The 19,447-nt window shown below is 32.7% G+C and overlaps 1 protein-coding gene across 3 annotated transcripts in view; it reads right to left on the bottom strand.

The window, feature by feature from the left end:
* The window catches only part of LOC134529024 (bleomycin hydrolase), a 54,722-nt gene that overhangs the window by 33,364 nt on the left and 1,911 nt on the right, over window positions 1-19,447 (bottom strand). For all 3 annotated transcript variants that reach the window (XM_063362704.1, XM_063362703.1, XM_063362702.1), the window contains exons 3-4: window positions 3,397-3,549; window positions 985-1,077 (exon numbers count right to left, since the gene is read on the bottom strand). In XM_063362704.1, the coding sequence (XP_063218774.1) occupies window positions 985-1,077; window positions 3,397-3,549 (246 nt within the window). The remainder of the gene's footprint in view (window positions 1-984; window positions 1,078-3,396; window positions 3,550-19,447) is intronic.

Here is a 19,447-nt window from a genome sequence, read left to right on the forward strand (position 1 = left end):
TTGAGACAATGTTTTAAAGTATTTTTTATGTAGCTAACCTAACCTAATCAACCATTCTCAATATTTGACTTAAGTTCACCAAAACATTAATACACTGACCCAAACTGGAAACTAAAACTAAAAGTGCCGACCGCATCCATGCACAGGTATTGTAATGTAACCTATAAACTGTGATTTCTCAGAAACCAGTAGGAATTTACAAACAATGTCTTCAGGGTAAATAGATAAACGTCTTTGGTGTTTGAAAAAATTATTTTCTCAATATTATTATTTTATTTATGGAACAACCGCGAAGCAAGAATTTTACCGTTGTAAATAACTAAAAGAAGCTAATAACTTGTGTTAAAAGAGGAAATGTGAGATAATTACATTATTATTTCACAAATCAGGCTTTTTGTTTTAATGTCACTGCTACCCTAAAATTAAATAAGGTTAGCCCTATTAAGTAGTATTTTGTGGTACTTGAAAATTACCTGCCTCTTATCGATATATAATTATTATATTTGGGCCAACACAAATAAATGACACTTCCTTTTAAATAGTTCAGAAATTCATAACCTCAATTCCCGTCCCATTTCCCTTTCCCACCCAAATTTTACTGAATGAAAATTCCCTACCCCTCCAAATCTAATAATTTGGCCATCATGCAAAAATCGACAGTCAACAGTCATCACTATTATGTTTTTATAGGATGCTGCCAAGGGAAGATGAGAGCTCCTTTCTTTTCACTGTCTTGCACATCATTCAACCACACTTCTCCCTGTTAAATTTCCAAGGACGTTACAGGAAATAAAGTAACTATGCTACAATAACAAATGTAATTAATACTCTAGTGTATTAATTCAACCCTACCATTGAGTGAGTTCATTAAATTCTCAGACCTCTGCTACTTAAAACACAATACATTATGAAAATTTTCACTAGAATGCTAAATTCAAAAAGCCAACCAATAATAACTCCAACAACACATCGCAAAATACTTACGTGTAACAGGAATGATACAAGTCTGCCATTCACTGGCTCCCCTCGTTTTGCCGTCAAGACTATGTTGTTCAGGAAGTAATTACAGCGTTCAATCTGGAACAAAGAACAATTGAAGGAACTCTAAATAATGACCAAACCAAAATGTACAATGCAAACATGCACAAACATGCCTACACACATTCATGCATGCACATCAGAGGCAGGGGGTTGTTTTCAAAGTGGAATAACCCAACATTTTGAGTACCAGGAATTTTCACAGCAGTAGGTGGCTCTTGGTTTTTTTAAGATACATCATATTTATTGTTTTTTAAACTATTATTTTTATTATTATTCAAATAGCAATAATGTGAATGTGGAAGAGTAATTTTTACAATCATGACAGAAAAACCTATATATAACAATGTCAGCATTACACAATGCCACGAGAATAAATATTTTAATATCCAACTAATCCCATCAATCTACGTCATCTTCTCATTAGTGGGCACTAAACAAGGTCCTAAAAATAAATTTCATTTTTGTTCCCAACATGTAAGGCATTCGTGAGAGATGAACAATCTTCTTTAAAATGTCTTGAAATCCCCGACTTTCGATGAAACATTAGTACAGATGTGTGTGTCATGTCCGGGGCTGCTCTGGCACTGCCCCCCCCCCCCCCCCCGCTGCTTGGAGCCACGACACCCTGACCACACTGCCCAGTCTCTTCTAGTCGCCGCTCCGAGTAGCGTGCACGTGTCGATTTATCGCAAGTTCCAGTCGCCGATAAAACCACTATAATTTCACTAAATACTGCTAAGTATAGTATCAAAATAAAACAAGTAGTAAAAAATTTTTCTTCATAACATTATTACATTTAAGATGATTACAATTTAAAAATAAATCCAACTTCTTTGCGTACATAAAACTACACTTGTTACAAAAATAGGCATGTTAGATTTGTTAGCATTCCAACCGTATGCATATCATAAAATATTTTTATTTATGCCTTAAGAATATGCAGGCTAGGACAAAATACATGGGCATATATTTTAGTATTTAAATTATTAAAATTTATAAAAAACCTCACAAATGATGTATAAAATTACGACATGATTTATTTAATTCACATCCTTCTGCAGAAATGCATTAATAATATCTATACTAAAACTAATTTATGAAGAAACTTTTTCAGGATCAATTTCTTTTAGAGGTCACAATCTAATTCATTTATAGCATAGCATTTTGGAGTTACAAGAATAGGATTTGGAAGAATTCAATGCAATGAAAAGAGCAAGTATACCCAATATTGATACAAGATAAAAATTAGTAAACTTACAGATGGAGCAGTGGAAGCACTGTGCCAATGCAACCCTCTGAGCTGAGACACTTCTCTACTAGACGGTAATATCCTAATTCATTTTTGTGTAATTGCTTATTTTATTATCTAGTCTACTTCATGTAGTATTGATCCATCCTGATCCTACACATTAAATTGTATAAGATTTTTATACACTGTAACCTTTATTTTATTGTGTAGGATTCATTACCTTGATTTTGTGCTCATATTTTCTTTTTGATAACATAATTTAAAAATAACTTGTGAGCTTTGAACATCTTATTTTATTTGGAATTAGTTGTCTGACCATTTAATAAATTTTTTGAGATCTTTGAAAACCTGAAATAAAGAAAACATAAATATCCAAATGAAAAAACATATATATGTAATCTATGGTGCATACGTACATCAGGGGCTATGCAAAAGGCTTTTTAATGTGTTGCTATGATATAAACATTGACAACATCATCCCTCTAGGGAAGCTACATGACAAGTTATAAATGGCTTCTGTTATGCAATGGAAAACAGAGCAGGTTGGGAGGTTGAGGTAGCATGTCAACACCCGGAATGATGATGTGTCCACACCCTGGCTTCTTCCATGTATGTATTTAGTCAAACAGATTCTCACTCAAAATTAGTGCCCTCTACGTATCATGTTGGGTGCCAACATTTTGCACTCAGTTCAATCCAAAATAAAAGAAGGGAATTTACAAACATCCAGTATTCTTTTACCCTTTGTAAGACTGTCAATTACTTCTGTTCCACACTTGTTCATGGGAACCTTTTTTGGCGCTTATTTGTACAGTAACTACCACAGTATGGAGTTAAGAAAGCTTTATCTTACACAGAAACAAGAGTACCATCTAAAAGACAACATAGAGCTGATTGCATTTAATATGGTATCACTTAACTGCCAGTAAAATCAAGTTAATTGAGGATACTGATAATAAAATTCAGTCTTTAACAAAGAATAACTTCCATCAACTAATATCACTATATATATATATATATATATATATATATTCACACACACACATACACACATACATACATGGAAAACCTACAGATACCATAATTTTAACAGTACAATTAATTACCTTATCCCAAAAAAACAGGTGGCTTTGGCTGAATTCGAACTCATCAATATTATATTTCTTCATAAATGGCAAGCGGATCACATTCAGGGCGGCGAAAACCCAACAGCGTCCAGTACTCTTCTGATTTGTGGTTGGCTTTCCTTCCACATCGACCTGAAAACATACAAGTTCTGCAGTCTTGGCTTTCCAGTAGCAGCAGCATCATCATGTTGGCATAAGTCAACATTTCGCATAATAGCTAGCATCATCAGAGAGACAGCAACTCTTTGTTGTCAACTTGATGATGCATGATACAGAAAAAGGTTGGTAAACTCAAATACCACAATGTGGCTTCAAGCTTAAAGACTACCATGGCAACAGCTGCATAAGCCTGATAACTCCTATAATATCAGTTTATGCAAATCTTGTGCAAGAAGACACAAACTATAAAAAAAATAAATATGTTGTACAAACAGAAGTGAACTTTCCGACTCTTGATCAACCAGTCGTCGCTATTAGTTCTCAGTTGAAATCCAAGAAAATATGAAACCTGCAGTGATATTTATTACTTCATCAATGACATTATAGAGAAATATTTTACAACAGACTTCCTGAATAATTTGGATGGTGAGTTGTTTCTGCTCCTGTTTATTTTTTTTCTTTTCTATAAACAATTATTTCAATATATTAATTAATATGAACTGAAGAGAATGTTATAAGAGGAAAATGTGTTCACGGATAGTGTATTCGTACTGTTAATGGCCTCTGAAATGACTGCAACCAAGCATGCTGGAACCAATAGTCAGACACAACAATTAAGGATGGCAGGCGTTCGCAGCCATTGTCTGAAGTGGCTTGGCTTCTGATATCTGGCCGCAGCAGGCGACTACAACCACGAAAGCCCACAGCATAGATTTAAGTGTCTGTATGGTGAGAAGATTGTTACTGATACCAGACAATTGGACAGGCTAAGATTGAAGTTGAAAATGGCTGCAACTAAGCAAGCCCCAAACCTTTACTCAAACACCGTTCTGTGTTCCTGTACAAAAGATGCCAAAATAAAATCTCTGTATCATATAATCCTCCCACAGTATTTTCCACACATTTATAAAACATGTACTTGGCCTAGAAATTTCACCACTATGTACGGATTTTGTTTACCTTCTGTATATAATGGAAAGAACAAAGTAGCGGCCGGGAGTCCATAGCCGACGGACGTGTGTGCGCGCGCTCCTCGTTTACCGTCGGTTATCTTCATCTATTTTGGTTCAACATCGTCTGTTGGTGTCAAATATTAGTTCTTCCATCTTAGATCAACCTGATTTCCGGGGGTTTTTGCCCCATTATGAACCTCTCTCTTTAAAGTCAGTGCAGGTCAACACGGAAATGTTTGCTTAGATCGCCGACCAAGAAATCTGGTTCCATTTCTAGTGCAACTCAGGAACTACCCACGTTGGAGATAACCAAGTTGGAGATAACCAAGCTGGAAATAATGAAGCCAGATGCTCTTAAACTCGATGATTTAATTGAAAAGGTTGAACTACTTTGCAATAAAGTTGACGTTCTTCAAAACGAAAACGCTCAACTTAAGTGTCTGCTTATCGAATCCCGCTCTGAAACGGCTGTGATAAAATAAGAACTCATCTCAATAAAAGAAAGTTTGTTTGTAATAAATAAAAGTGAGATATCTTATAGTCAGGCTTTAATGAAGTCTTCAAGCGACAAAAAAACTGAACGTGCAGCAGCACAGAGCATCTCGGGTAACGGGCGTCCGTTCAGTGACCTACTTCCGACGCAGCGAGAAAAAAGTGATGTCACCAAAAACAACCACACCAACCAACATGCTGACTCTGACGGCTTCACCGTTGTGCAAAATGCACGAAAATCCAAAATGAATGCGAATACAGAATCTAAGCGTGAGCCGGAGAGAAAGAAAACACCGATGCAAGTGGGAATAAGGAATATTCCCACCCTTAAAACGGTCGCCAAGCCTGTTCCGAGAAGAACAAAAGCACTGTTTGTTACTCGTTTTGATCCTCCTGTTCATGCAAACGAGATAGTTGACTATATTGTCGCGTTCCAGAAATTTCTCGGTGTGGCCGGGTTCAGATTTCTGTCTTTCATGGCGCGAGCTGTGGGCGGGTCGCTGCGCCCGTGCGAGAAGCGGCCTCGTTTCGTCAGCGGCCGGCCGGCGGCGTGTCGGTTGCCCTCGCTGCACATTCCTCATGAGTCGCGTGGGTCATCGGCCCTCGCGAGGCGGCGGTCTGCTGGCGTGGCTAGGTCGCAGCGCGGTGCTCGTTCCGCGGGCTCGGGCCCTCATTGCGAAGTTTGGGGGCGGCGGCCGAGGTTCTCTGGAAGGGTCGGCGGGGCCGAGAGGGTTTATAAGCAGCCGCTGGAGGTAGCTCGGGGCTCACTCAGGGGGAAGCTATGCCTCTCTCCTGTGGTAACGAGTCGGTTAGGATGTTAGGCTCACTGAGGCGGAGGCTATGCCCCGGAATAGCAATACGTTTATGTAAAGATGGTTGGGGTCGCGGAAATAATGTTTAAGTTAACTTTAAGGACTTAGAATGTGTTTTAAAGTGGTAGAAGATTTTGATACCCTCTAGCTGTTCGTTGATCAAAGCGTTTGTAAATAAAGATCCCCTTTTAGTTCATTCGAGTTAAAGTACTTAATTGTAAAGCAACTAATAAGACTGATTTTAAGATTACCCTAGATTGTATTTTTTAGTTGAAATGTAAAAGTTAATACTTCATGATTGACTCTCATAGACTAGTAATATTTTGTATGAGTTTAAGGTCTCGTGTAATAATCATACTTTCTTTAGAATTAAGTTTTAACTCATTTAAAGTAATTCCTTCTCTCTCCAGACCTCCTGTACAGGGGGCGGAACATATTATTTTAAGATCCCGGGTTGTGAATAGTTTTGATTATAAGTACCCTATTTTTATTGCCAAGCGAGTGTAGGTTTTAAGAGTTACGGATTCCCCCCCCCCCCCCCCTTTTATAATTTGGTTTAGACACCGAGTATGTCCCACGCACATTTGGGTGGAGTTTGCCGGATAGGACATACCGCAACATTTGGTGGATTCGCCGAGTATGACCTACTGTTACACAATTGGTGGAGTCGCCGGACATGTCGACCTACGCTACAATATAACTAATGAACTCAATCTTTCACATGTTAAGGTAGTTAAACTTAGTACCAAATTCGATTCTTACGCTTCGTTTCACATAGTAGTACTTGAAGAAAATTTTAATAGAATAAATAACATAGTATTCTGGCCGAGTGGGTGCTTAATCAGTCCCTTCTACGGTAAACTCCACCCGGAACAAATTGCTACCAGTGACTCTGCTTCGAATAACTCCGTCAGCACTAATAAGACAGTCATCTCCATGAAGCCCTTATCAGCTGGTGTCACTGCAACGAACCTGTCTCCGGTGCCAGGTTTGTTTTCGTGCATCCTATTTCAAAGGAATTGGAAATTTTTTATCAAAACGTCCGTGGTCTAAGAACTAAATCAAAAGAATTCTATGAAAACATTATTATCTCTAATTATGATTTTATTTGTCTAACTGAAACCTGGTTCAACGATCTTAGCATTAATTCCCACTACTTCACAGATCAATACTCAATCTACAGAAATGATAGACGCCTTGCTACTTCTAAAGATCGTGGTGGCGGTGTTTTGATAGCAGTCAATAAGTTTAAATTCACTTCTATTCAGCCTATTTTTAACCTGCACTACCCCGGAATTGAATCTGTTTGGTTAAAAGTTAAAAAGACTCAGAATAAATCCTTTATAATTGGCAATATATATTTACCACCCCAAACATCCCCAAATATTTATTCATCTTATTTTGAGACTTTAGAAGATAAACTGGCTGCTTATCAAGATGAGTTAGTGCTACTTGGTGATTTTAACGTCCCAGGTGTTGATTGGACCAATAATCTAACTACCAACATCGTGCACACGCACATCAAGACTAAAGCACAATATATTATAAACTTTATATCTAGTCTTGGTCTATCTCAGTATAATACAATCCTATCATCCAAAAACCTCATAGATCTTTGTTTTACAAACATCTCGCAATGTTCAGTATCTCATGCGGATGAAGCACTCGTCACTGAAGACCCATATCATCCTGCCTTAATTATAAAAATAATATCTGACAGCATTCCTTATGTGGTCAGTTCTACTAGAGTCTCTAGGTCCTATATAAATGGTGACTATCTTGGTCTTTACAATGCTGTTAAAAATTATGATTGGTCAAATTTCTATGAATCTACTGATGTTAACTATCTTGTTGATCAATTAACTACTTGTATATGTCACAATATTAATTAATTCATCCCCGTTTTCATTAGCAAACCATCTAAATACCCTGTTTGGTTTTCAAAAGACTTAATTCAAGCTTTAAAATCCAAGAAACATTTTCACAAACTTTACAGAAGAAACAAAAATATGTTCTATTATACTAAATTTTCATTCTTTCGAAAACAAACCAAATATCTTATCAAGCGTGATAAAATAAATTGGACCAGATCCACTAACAATAATATCAAGAACAACCTTAAGAAGTTTTGGCGCTATGTCAAATTAATAAAAAAACGGTTATCATGAACAGAATTCGTTAAAAGTTAATGATGTCGTATCTAGTGATCCAGCGGTGTTGACTAATGTATTTGCTGAATACTTTTCAAGTGTTTATGTGTCCTCTAATGTCAATTACCAAGTTCCCACTTTAAATTCATTCATTGATACAATATCTGTTCCCTCTGTTTCTGACAGCCTTGTGCTTTGGGGCATAAAATTAAACGTAACCTATATATTACAGCTAGGGTATCTAATCTTGACAAAGACAAACTGCTATACAAACATTATAGTAAGATTCTTAATAAAAAAATCTTAGCAGCAAAAAGTAAATATTTTCATAAAATTATCTCTAATTCTTCTAACAAGATTAAATCTATATGGGATATTGTTAAAACAGAAGTATCGAGACATCCTAATAAAAATGATAAGATATCCCTAAAATTAAAAGAATCTACTATTGAAAACCCAGTTGATATTTCTAATGCTTTCAATAAACATTTTTTAAATGTTGCAAATCACTTAGTAACTAATCTTCAATCCTCTCACGACCCTTTAGAGTTTGTCCAAAATGCTTTTTCCAAAAAATTTCCTAAAATTCAATTTTCCCTTGTAACTCCTCATGAAATAAGTTTAATCATAAAAAACATGAAATCTAAAACTTCTCATGGTTATGATGAGCTTAGTAGTAAAATAATCAAGCAGTGTTCTGATCAATTATCTAAGCCTCTCAGTTTAATTTGCAATATCTGTTTAATTACAGGTACCTTCCCTGATAGGATGAAATACGCTGTAATTATTCCATTACATAAGAAAGGTGAGAAAACTAATATCGAAAACTATAGGCCAATTTCGTTATTGACTACATTTTCTAAGATCCTTGAAAAAGTCATCTATAGGAGATTACTTGATCACTTAGACCAATATCAAATATTAACATCATCACAGTTTGGCTTTAGGAAGAAAAAATCTATTGATGAAGCTATATTCAACCTTGTAAATACTATCCAAACAGCATTAGATAATAAACTTCATGTAGTTAGTATATTTTGTGACCTAGCAAAAGCCTTTGACTGTGTCAATCATAGTATATTGATTAAAAAATTGGATTTTTATGGTATTGTTGGTCAGCTTCAAAAACTTCTAATCTCATATTTATACTACAGACAACAAAGTGTAATGTTAGTGGATACCTGTTCCAATAAAAAGTTTGTCTCTCGCTCAGGTTGTATAGAGCATGGTGTGCCTCAAGGATCGGTATTAGGTCCCTTGCTCTTTCTTTTTTATGTTAATGACTTACCACATATGCTTGATGTAAGAGCTTCTGCTATTCTGTTTGCAGATGATACTAGTATCATAATACAAAATCTGTCTCGCACCCAGTTAATTGAGGAATCTGAAAATGTACTCAAACTAATGATTTCTTGGTTTAAGTCTAATAAATTAACTTTAAATTTTGATAAAACAAATTTTGTTAACTTCATAACAAGAAACCAAATGTATGAAGATATTAATATTTCTTGTTTAAATAAAAATCTACATCAGTCTCATTATGCGAAATTTCTGGGATTAATAATTGATGAAAAAATAAATTGGAAAAAGAACATAGAGGTATTATGTAATAAACTAACATCTGCATGTTTTGCTCTTCGCTGTATGGTTGGGAAAGTTGATGTTGAGGTTATGAAATTAATGTACTTCGGGTATTTTCACTCACTAATGCAATATGGTATAATTTCATGGGGAAATAGCTCGGAAGCTATTAAAGTCTTTATAATACAAAAAAAAGCCATAAGGATTATATGTAATAGCAAGCAAAGAGATTCATGCAAACCACTTTTTAATAAACTATGTATTCTCCCATTGCCAAGTCAATATATCTTTTCAGTTTTAGTGTTTTTAAATAAAAATCTAAATATTTTTAAGCCAAATTCAGTAATACATCCATACGAAACTAAAAAATGTGATGACTTGCATATAACTCGGGCAAGAACTACTTTACAGCAGAAAGGCATATATAATACTGCTTTGAAGTTATTTAATAATCTTCCATTAACTTTAAAACAACTATGTAAAAGTAAAAGTAAAAATTTTAAAAATAAATTAAAAGAATATCTCATCTCAAAAACATTTTATTCTGTTGATGAATTTTTAAATTGTATTGATAATCATAACTTGTGTGTTAACATCTGAATTGTGTGTATGTGTGTGTGTGTATGTATATATATATATATATATATATATATATATATATATATATATATATATATATATAAGTTATGTTATGTGTATATTTGTGTGTTTATGTATAAAATATCTTTGTGTACGGACACCTTAATATTATATGTGTACAATACATGTATGCTCTATCCCTTTAATTGTGATATGTGTATATAATCATGATATTGTTTATAACTTTTATCTTACTATGTTATGGATTTATTTTTTACTTTGTATTGTATTGTATATACTGACATGTTCTACACCATTGAGCAATTGCTCATTCATGGTCGACGGAACGTAACTATAAATAAATAAAAAATAAAATAAGGGCTCTAAACCCTCAATGTCTACAGGACCCGACGGGATTCCTAATTTTATTCTGAAAGGCTGTTCAAATTTATAAGTACCCCTATTAAAACATTTATTTAATACTAGTTTAAGAACCCAAGTTTTTCCAAATAAATGGAAAATTGCAAAAGTCATTCCAATTCATAAAAACGGAAGCAAATTAAATGTGGTAAACTATAGACCAATATCACTATTAAATTGTCTCTCTAAAATTTTTGAAAAAATAGTTTTTAAAATCACTAATTTCCAACTAAAAAATCGTTTATCTAGTAATCAACATGGCTTTAGACCAGGAATGACCACAGCCACCAATCTAATTACTTTCCTCAATCCTATTTTTAATGAAGTCATTAGCAGGGGTCAGGTAGATGCCTGCTATTTTGATCTTGCTAAAGCTTTCGATACTGTAAATCATTCATTACTATTAGGCAAGTTACATAATTTTGGTTCTTAGTGACAATTATATTAATTGGTTTTCTAGCTACCTTAAAAATCGAACTTTTTTTGTATCTATCAACAACTCCAATTCTTCAAACTTTATAGCTAGTTCTGGAGTTCCTCAAGGTGGTACCTTGTCTCCTTTACTTTTTCACATTTTTATTAATGATATTACTCAAATTCTGAATCATTCTTCTGGCACTCTATTCGCAGATGATCTAAAAATAAGTAGAAAAGTTTTCTCTTTTAATGACTGTTTATTATTACAAACTGACATTAATGAAATTAATAACTGGTGTAAAGCAAATCTTGTGACCCTCAACAAAAGCAAAACAAAAATAATATCCTTTACTAGGAAATACCTTCCTATCAAATATGATTATAAATTAGGCAACACCTTAAATCAGAAATCCTCTTCTCTCAAAGATTTAGGTATCATTCTAGATTCTAAATTGTTCATTCACCAACATGTTCAACATTTAATTTCTAGTTCCCGAAGAACATTAGCTTTAATTAAATATGTCACATGCTATGCTACAAAAACTGATTCTATCCTCTCACTTTATTTAGCATTAATTAGGTCAAAACTAGAATACTGCTCAGTAATTTGGAACAACATCAATATGTGCGATAATATGAAAATCGAAAATATACAGAATAAATTAATAAATATTATTAATCAAAAACATCTTCCTCTACGCAATCTGATATCTCTCTCAAGTCGAAGAGATTTACTTAACTCTATTTTCACTAAAAACTGTTATACTAACAAATTGAACTGTAAATATATACTTGACAACACCGGTTTAAGAGTACCTCCTTTTAACAGTCGTTTAAATTCCACTTTATGTACAGTTAATAGAAATAATGATCTTATCTTTAGGCTAGTAACCAATTTTAATAAATTTGATAAAGATTTCAATTATTTTCCTTAGTTCTTAATGATCATGTGTGTTTTAGTTCTGTATTGTCTAAATTGTAACGTTTTAATTTTGTTTTACTGTCTTCGTTATGTGTGTTTTGTTTTTACATGTATTATATTGTATTGTTTTGTGTTTTTCATTTATGTTAATTATTGTGAGTGTATTTTTGTCTAATTGTGTGCCAACCATTAAAGGCTTTGTCCTGTTAGTTGGCATGTTACAATTACAAATAAATAAATAAATAAATATAAAATAAAAAGGTTATTTCCCTCTTTTTTTTTAACATTAACTTCTTGAACACATTTAATAACTGCAATTCGTATGTTCAAAAGCAACATTTTTACATACTTAATGCAGGAAGGTTGACTTTAATAATAAATTTTTCAACCATTCCATTATCATTAAAGCTGTAGATAAAACAGTATTGACTGAACAAACTGAAAATATTAATTGTTTTATTATTTCAGTTAATTCTTGTAAATACATTTTAGAACTTTGGTCACAACTGGCCATTCCAAAAGGAACTTAATTAATTAATTAATTAATTAATGTCATGAAATAAGTAACCTCAGAAGAATAACTCCAGTGGTAGGTATATCTTACTATTAATCTGTTTTCATCACAAAATATACTAAATGCACCATCATCACATTAAATACTTGTGTGCCAAACATTATCGCTGATGTGTTAAGAGAGATAGTAAATTCATTAAGTATTCTTTGAAATTGTAATATTTAGTCATTTTTTTATATTATGGGTTTTCTTTTCAGTTTTGTTAAGTAGTAAAAACATTATACTTAAAAATTTTGTATCCAGGTATATAATTTTAAATCTAATTTTTTTTCTACTTTCAGGTGTAAAATAAAGTGTGATATAGAGAATATATATATATATACACACACACACACAAATATCTATTGTTAGTATCTGTCATTTATGAGCGTACTAATTCCATTATATTTGAAACCCAAAAAAAATAAAAAATTGTGAATGAATGTAATAAAATAAGTTAACAATGCTAGGAGAATTTCTATGAGTGGCTATCATTTAAAAAGACTTCTGTAGTGCATATATGAAACTTCATTAATGAATAACTAATCATGATCACATTACTAATCACCTACAGATTCACTCACAAAAAATTTCAGGAAATTGCTGATATTGTACCTTTGTAAGAATTTTTTTTTATTATTATTAAACACACAAATGCAATAAAATACAACAAAATGCCAGATGTTAATAAAATTTCATTCATAACCAATCCATTAAGAATTGAACTTTCAAAAGTAGTAATGCATATGCATGTTTAGTTTTTAATATAAATTATGTAAGCAGATTTTGTTACGCCTGTCTAAGTTTATTCCAAGATAAATTGTGCCTTAAAGAAATCACACATATCTCCTCTTCATTTAATGAAGGAACCTATTTAAAAATTGTCACAAACATGGAGTTGTTTCATTTTAATTTGGCTTATGCCAAGTTTTAAATTCATTCCCACATTAATTTAATTTGGCATAATGCAACAAATAAAATTGATATAACATTTATATTTTACATCTCATTAATAATTACATAAACATTATATAAAGATATTTGAAAAAAATGCATCTTAATTTTAAATGTAGACTACGTGTATCAACATTTCTTATATTACATATTTGTAAACTGATAGTTAAACTCAGTATATATGAAAAGAAAACTCATAAGATTTTCACCTCTAACCTCTTTACCCACATAACCTCTATTAGGTACCTACAAAATTATGTTTTAATTTTATAGCCCCTTAAACTTGGCAATATCAGCTGAATTCCAATTAAAAGTTCCAAGATCAAACCCTTCTAAAGTGAACACAAACCTGTGTAACACTGAAGCTGATACGCTGAATTGTACTAAGAGTGTTCTTTAAGCTAAGATACTTTGCTATAGGGTAGAAAATTCTGTTTTCATATTGCAGTCCCTTAAACTTGGCAAATATGGATGTGTGGGTCATGGTGTTTTTGCACCAACAATAATTAAGTTACGTCAACTAAATTACAATAATTATGCTACCTTTTTTTCTCGAATGGGGATTCGAAGCTACCTTATCGTCAGCCATGTGCGAGCTACACCAGACAGAAGCCTTGCAGCTAGAAACAATGGTGGGTACGTTAAACATGTTGTAAAAACATGGTGTTTCAATGTAAAAGGCCAAACACCAACAGTATTACAAATAGGACCAGATTCTTGGCTTGGTAAGATGTAAAAGACCACAAGTAGACTGTGGCCCTCTTTATTTGTAAAAGGATGCTTCCACAGAAAGTAGAATATTTTTTTTTTTTTTTTTTTGTAGTACATACTATTTACCATACGATTCTACGTAGCCTACATTGTTGTTTACCAAGGGAATTTAAACTTTACTTTTACTACATATTTTGGACCACTGAATATTCTAAATATTTCATTGGGTGTACTGTGTTCCTTCTGTGACAATTTGGTCCCATGTGTGACACTAATTAAAAATTATATAACTTTTCAAAAATTTTCACTTCGGTTTTCTTTTACGACTAATTAAACAAAAATATTCTTAAAAAAAAAATTGAAAAAATTGGAAACTGACAAATCTCTTTTAGCTTTGAATATACACTGCTGGCTTCTCCCCCCCCCCCCTTACCCTAATTCTAGGAAATAAATTATTAATAACTAAAGGTAAAATAAATTAAGTTATAAAAGCATTCATGTGACTGTACACATTATTTTTTTTCAATATTCCATTTGGTATTTAATGTATGAGATAAAATATACCTCATAAATGAGTTCAACTGTCTTAAACTTGACTGTGATGCTACCCAAAATGATTTTTAAAGACTACAATATTTAGTGAAATAATATATATATATATATATTTTTTTTTTTTTACTTCTCGGGAACCAGGAAAAAAATTACTTAAATGCAGGAATTTGTAAAAAGAAGGAAATTCACACTGCATTACAATTGTGTAACTAAATTTAATTGGTTTCAACTGCAGTAAAGTGTTGAATGTAACTGCAGGGTTCCACTCTCCTTGCAAATTAAGAAAACAGCAGCCTGGGAAAAATGGTGGGTGACATTCCTCAAACAAAAATCAGCACATACACCTCCAGGAACCACTCACTGAATCTGTGGTGTCACGAGACACGTTCCTTCCCCCCCCCCCTCCCCAGAAGTCAATTTAGGGTCTGCCCCTCCACTGAATGGAATGCTTGGGGAAAAACCAGCTTGGACGCTGATTTGTTTGACTGAAGAAAACAGTCAAATATAGATGAGCCAGCTAAAGGAAATAAATTTAGGAAACAAGGGTGACATTTTCCAGCCCGTCAATTCTAGTACGAAAAGGATGCTTCAGAGTTTCATTGATGGGAAATACTACTGAAGATCTTATACATCCATCAACACTCACTGGCTGTCGTAGTTTGCATACCTATTGAATGAAGTGTTGTTAAGTCTCAAAATATTTATAACAAAACATGTCACCCATGGTTCATGATGGTTCAAGGTATATACTGGGTCGTATTTAAATAAAAATTCGTCACTTTTTCTAGACATTTCCATGTATTTTCATAATCACATGTAAACTGCAATAACACAGAAAATATCTATCACTGATTTTATATCAGGCCCCTTAGTCAAATAATTGTTATTTTTCCAAAGTCTACCTTTAAATATTGGGAATAGAGAAAATTGATTTTTTATTTAAAAACACACACTAATATTTGTGTTACTATTAAGGATAAGAATTTTCAAATAAGAGCAACATATTTTACTAACTTAAATGGAAATACAATTGAAATGCTTAACATTTTAGTGACTTGCAAGCCCTTTTCTACAATTTGCGACTTTTTGGGGACTAGTTAACTTACGACCCAGTGTCTACGAAAGGCATATCATTACAGCAGTGCCACTTAAAATTGGTTTTGACTCCAATTACGGGTTCACGTAGATTTTGAAGTTAATATTTCTGTACGTTCAAACAAAAAAGGGCATAAGTCCATTTTATTCAAATGTATTAATCACTTGCAGCAAGGGTTGGTGACATCAATGATTGTTTCAGAAAAAGTTTTAGATAATATTAAGAAGGTTAACAGTTACATTGAACAATATAATGCTGTGCCTAGTAAAGCATTTATTGAATTTTGTGGTTTCACCCCTTGACCTAAAAGTTGGTTTTATCAAAAAAAAAAAAAAACTTTCAAACAAAGGTTTCTGGTACTACTCTTAAAAATTTTTTGTCTTTATGTTAACAAATTTTTGTAGTAATTAATGCAAAATTACAGCAGTTATTGTATCCATAAAATTTGTTTTTATACATATAGTTTTGTTTTACAATGGTTTTAGGGTCAAGGAACAATGAAACAATACGCTAGGAAGAAATTTTTCAGAAGTCGCACCCTAAGTAGACTTTCTTTGAAACATACATAACACGAAGTGAGGTGGTGTATCACCTAGACATGGCACTCACATTCTAGAATATCGGGCTTCCATGGTTTCTGGAATAGTTCCTTGCTATAACCTATAGGTAATAGCAAATTCCTGATTTCTTTGGTGTGTGTCTTTGTGCATAACTGCCTCCATTGATCTCTCAACTAGAGCATCAAGCCCAAAGAAATAAAATTATATTATAGTTTGATTATAATTAAAGCTGTTTAAAATCAGTACATAAATGTCAAATAAAAACACTCTTAGCCGGATTTGTTCCATATGACGAAGGTGAAATGTTGAAAAACTATTGAAAATAGCTATTAACATTAGTTAATTAGAACTCTTAAGTATAGTTTTTAAAATTTTTGTCTGTTGTTCCAGCATCAAACAAAAACTACTTGACAGATTTTGATGGAAGCTATTTTATAAGTAAATGTTATTAACTAACTTAAACACTAAGGTAGGCCTACATATAATTACAGAATTCCACCTCTACGGAGGTGAATAAGGTTTTAAAATAATTATATCCCTAAAGCTAATAAGCATAACAAAAGATAAATTGTATCAATAATAAACACACCAAAACTACCAATTAAAAATTTTACCATTTAGCAAAATTCAACTTTTACGAGGTGTAAAAGGGGTTTTTACGAGGTGTAAAAGGGGTAGGTAAGGTTTTAAAATAAAAATAATACATACTTCCAAATAGATTAGAACTAGAGGTAAGCAACTAAGGAAGAACAACATGCATGTAGAGTTACTTTTATAATTTTTTTTCATTAATCAAATTTGTGCTTTAAACGGAGGTGAGTTCTGATTTATTTTAAAAAAATTTCATCTCCGAAATTAATAATTAATGGCGTAAAAATGTTGGTAAGACTAATAAAAATAATACATAACACATTATTTTACAAGATTAAACAATTAAGTTTGATTTCCAGAAAACATGCATAACTCTGAAACTACTAGACCTTAAGGTAAGACTAAGAATGAACCACATGTACATATAGATTTACAAGTTTTTTTTTTCTTTTTCAAAATGTGACTTTTAAAGGGGGTGAAAGGGTGTAAGTTTTGCTTTATCATAAAAATCATATCTACAATGCAAAACAAGCACAAGGTAAGAATCAGAGCACAAATAACATCTTCAGTTACCTTGCAGTTACCTCAGTTACAATCTTCAGTTACCTTACTAGTTTTTATATTGGTTTTATCTCCAAACTTAATCATATGAGAGATAAGAAACTGGGCATAAATAACTTAAATAATTGGTTATGTGGGATTTTCTACATTTTTTTTTTCAAATTTTAACCCCAAAGGTAGTGAAACAAGAGTAAGTTATTTTCATAGTAATAAATAATATCCCCCCTAGTAATTTAAGCAGGAGTTAAGTAACTGAACAAGAATAACCTACATTTTATGTTTCATTAGCATGCTCTATCACTCTACTATATTCAACCCCAACAGGGGTGAAAAGGTGGTTAGTTTTGTTTAATTATAAAAAGCATATCTCTACAGCTAATCAAGTGGGAGATACATTATTAGGTATGATTTATCAACACACAAAATCTAACAACTATTTATTACTACGTGCCGAAAGTGAACCCCTAAAGGGATGGAAAGGTTGTAAATATGACTTATCATAAAAAAAAAATCTAAAAATCTAATCAAATTTAATCTAATTTATTGGCATTACAGTAGAACCCCTCATATCCGACCTTCCCACAACCGACTCCTCCGGATATCCGACCTAGTCTCCGTGGTTGGCGAGCCTGTTCAGACTTGAAAAAGTGACGCATCTACATGTCTTCGTGTCGCAAACTGTCAGTTCAGCCGTGATTGTTGGTGCAGAATGTGCTCCTACTATAATCTTGTACTGTTCTGTGTTTTTTTTATAAACGTAACGTAATGTATTGTGGGTAGAAAAAGTGGAGGGACACTTCCGCAAAATCAAGATTTGGCAAAACTGAAACAAAAATACATTACTGAATTCTTTAAATAAGGTATGCTTACATTGTATTCATCTTCTCATTTATAATTTAACAAAAGTAAATGTTTGAAATTTATACAGCAACATTTTTACAAATAAAGCTGTATTACTGTACATATAGCTGGGAAAGGCGTTTTTTTTTTTTTGCTCCTACGGATATCCGACCTTTTGGCCGTTCCGACCACGGCCCGGTCCCGTCATGGTCGGATATGTGAGGTTCTACTGTAATTATTTAAATACCTGAAACTACCGTCTCTTAATCATAGTTTTCCAAAATTTCACCCCTTAACAAAAGATACACATTATGGAATCCACTAAATCAGTATACAGTGCATTTAGCAAGATAAATTTAAAATCAATAAAAATTTAAGTTTATTATAAATATTTTGGTTTTCACACCAGCAGTAGTAAAAATGAAATGAGTTTGGTTTTATTTGGTTAACGGATAATGCCATCTACGTTAAATATGCAATTGTGGTAAGCATAAATAGGCCTACTAATCAATTAATATAAAAGATAATAAATTTTATACTTGTTATTTACATTTCATATAAAAATTAAGTTGTTTCAAAAAGTGCACGTATTTGTAATAAGGTAAGTTAATTAACTACTCTGAGAATAGCTATAATCAAATTAATGACAGTGTTAAGTATAAACAATGGCATAATATTAGTTAAAAATACATTGATGCATTTTTTACCATTTTTAAAATGACTACCTCATGAGATAAAAAAGGTGGCAAGTGTAATTTCATCAAGGTAAAATATATCCTTAAATACACTAAAATGGGAGTCATAAAATCTGCATACTTAATCTATACAAAAATGAAACAGGCTTCCACATTACCACTTTAGAAATTAAAATCTTGAAAGGTTATGCTATGAATTAAATCATATAATACACCTGACTTTATTGTGTCTATTCCTTTAGTAAAACTGTTTGGAGTTGCATACTTTTCTTACAAAGGTAAAATATCGGCAACGCCCTGAAATTGCGTGAGCAAAGCCGCTGATTATTAGAAACCCAACTTCCAAATCCAAAACTCAATTCTTATTCACAAGTCTAAAGCTAGACTCTCAATAATCCATTGCATGCATCTGTCCGTCTGTCAACAAGCCAA

The sequence above is a fragment of the Bacillus rossius genome, chromosome 2, assembly GCF_032445375.1.
Source record: "Bacillus rossius redtenbacheri isolate Brsri chromosome 2, Brsri_v3, whole genome shotgun sequence".
NCBI classification, from domain to species: Eukaryota; Metazoa; Arthropoda; class Insecta; order Phasmatodea; family Bacillidae; genus Bacillus; species Bacillus rossius.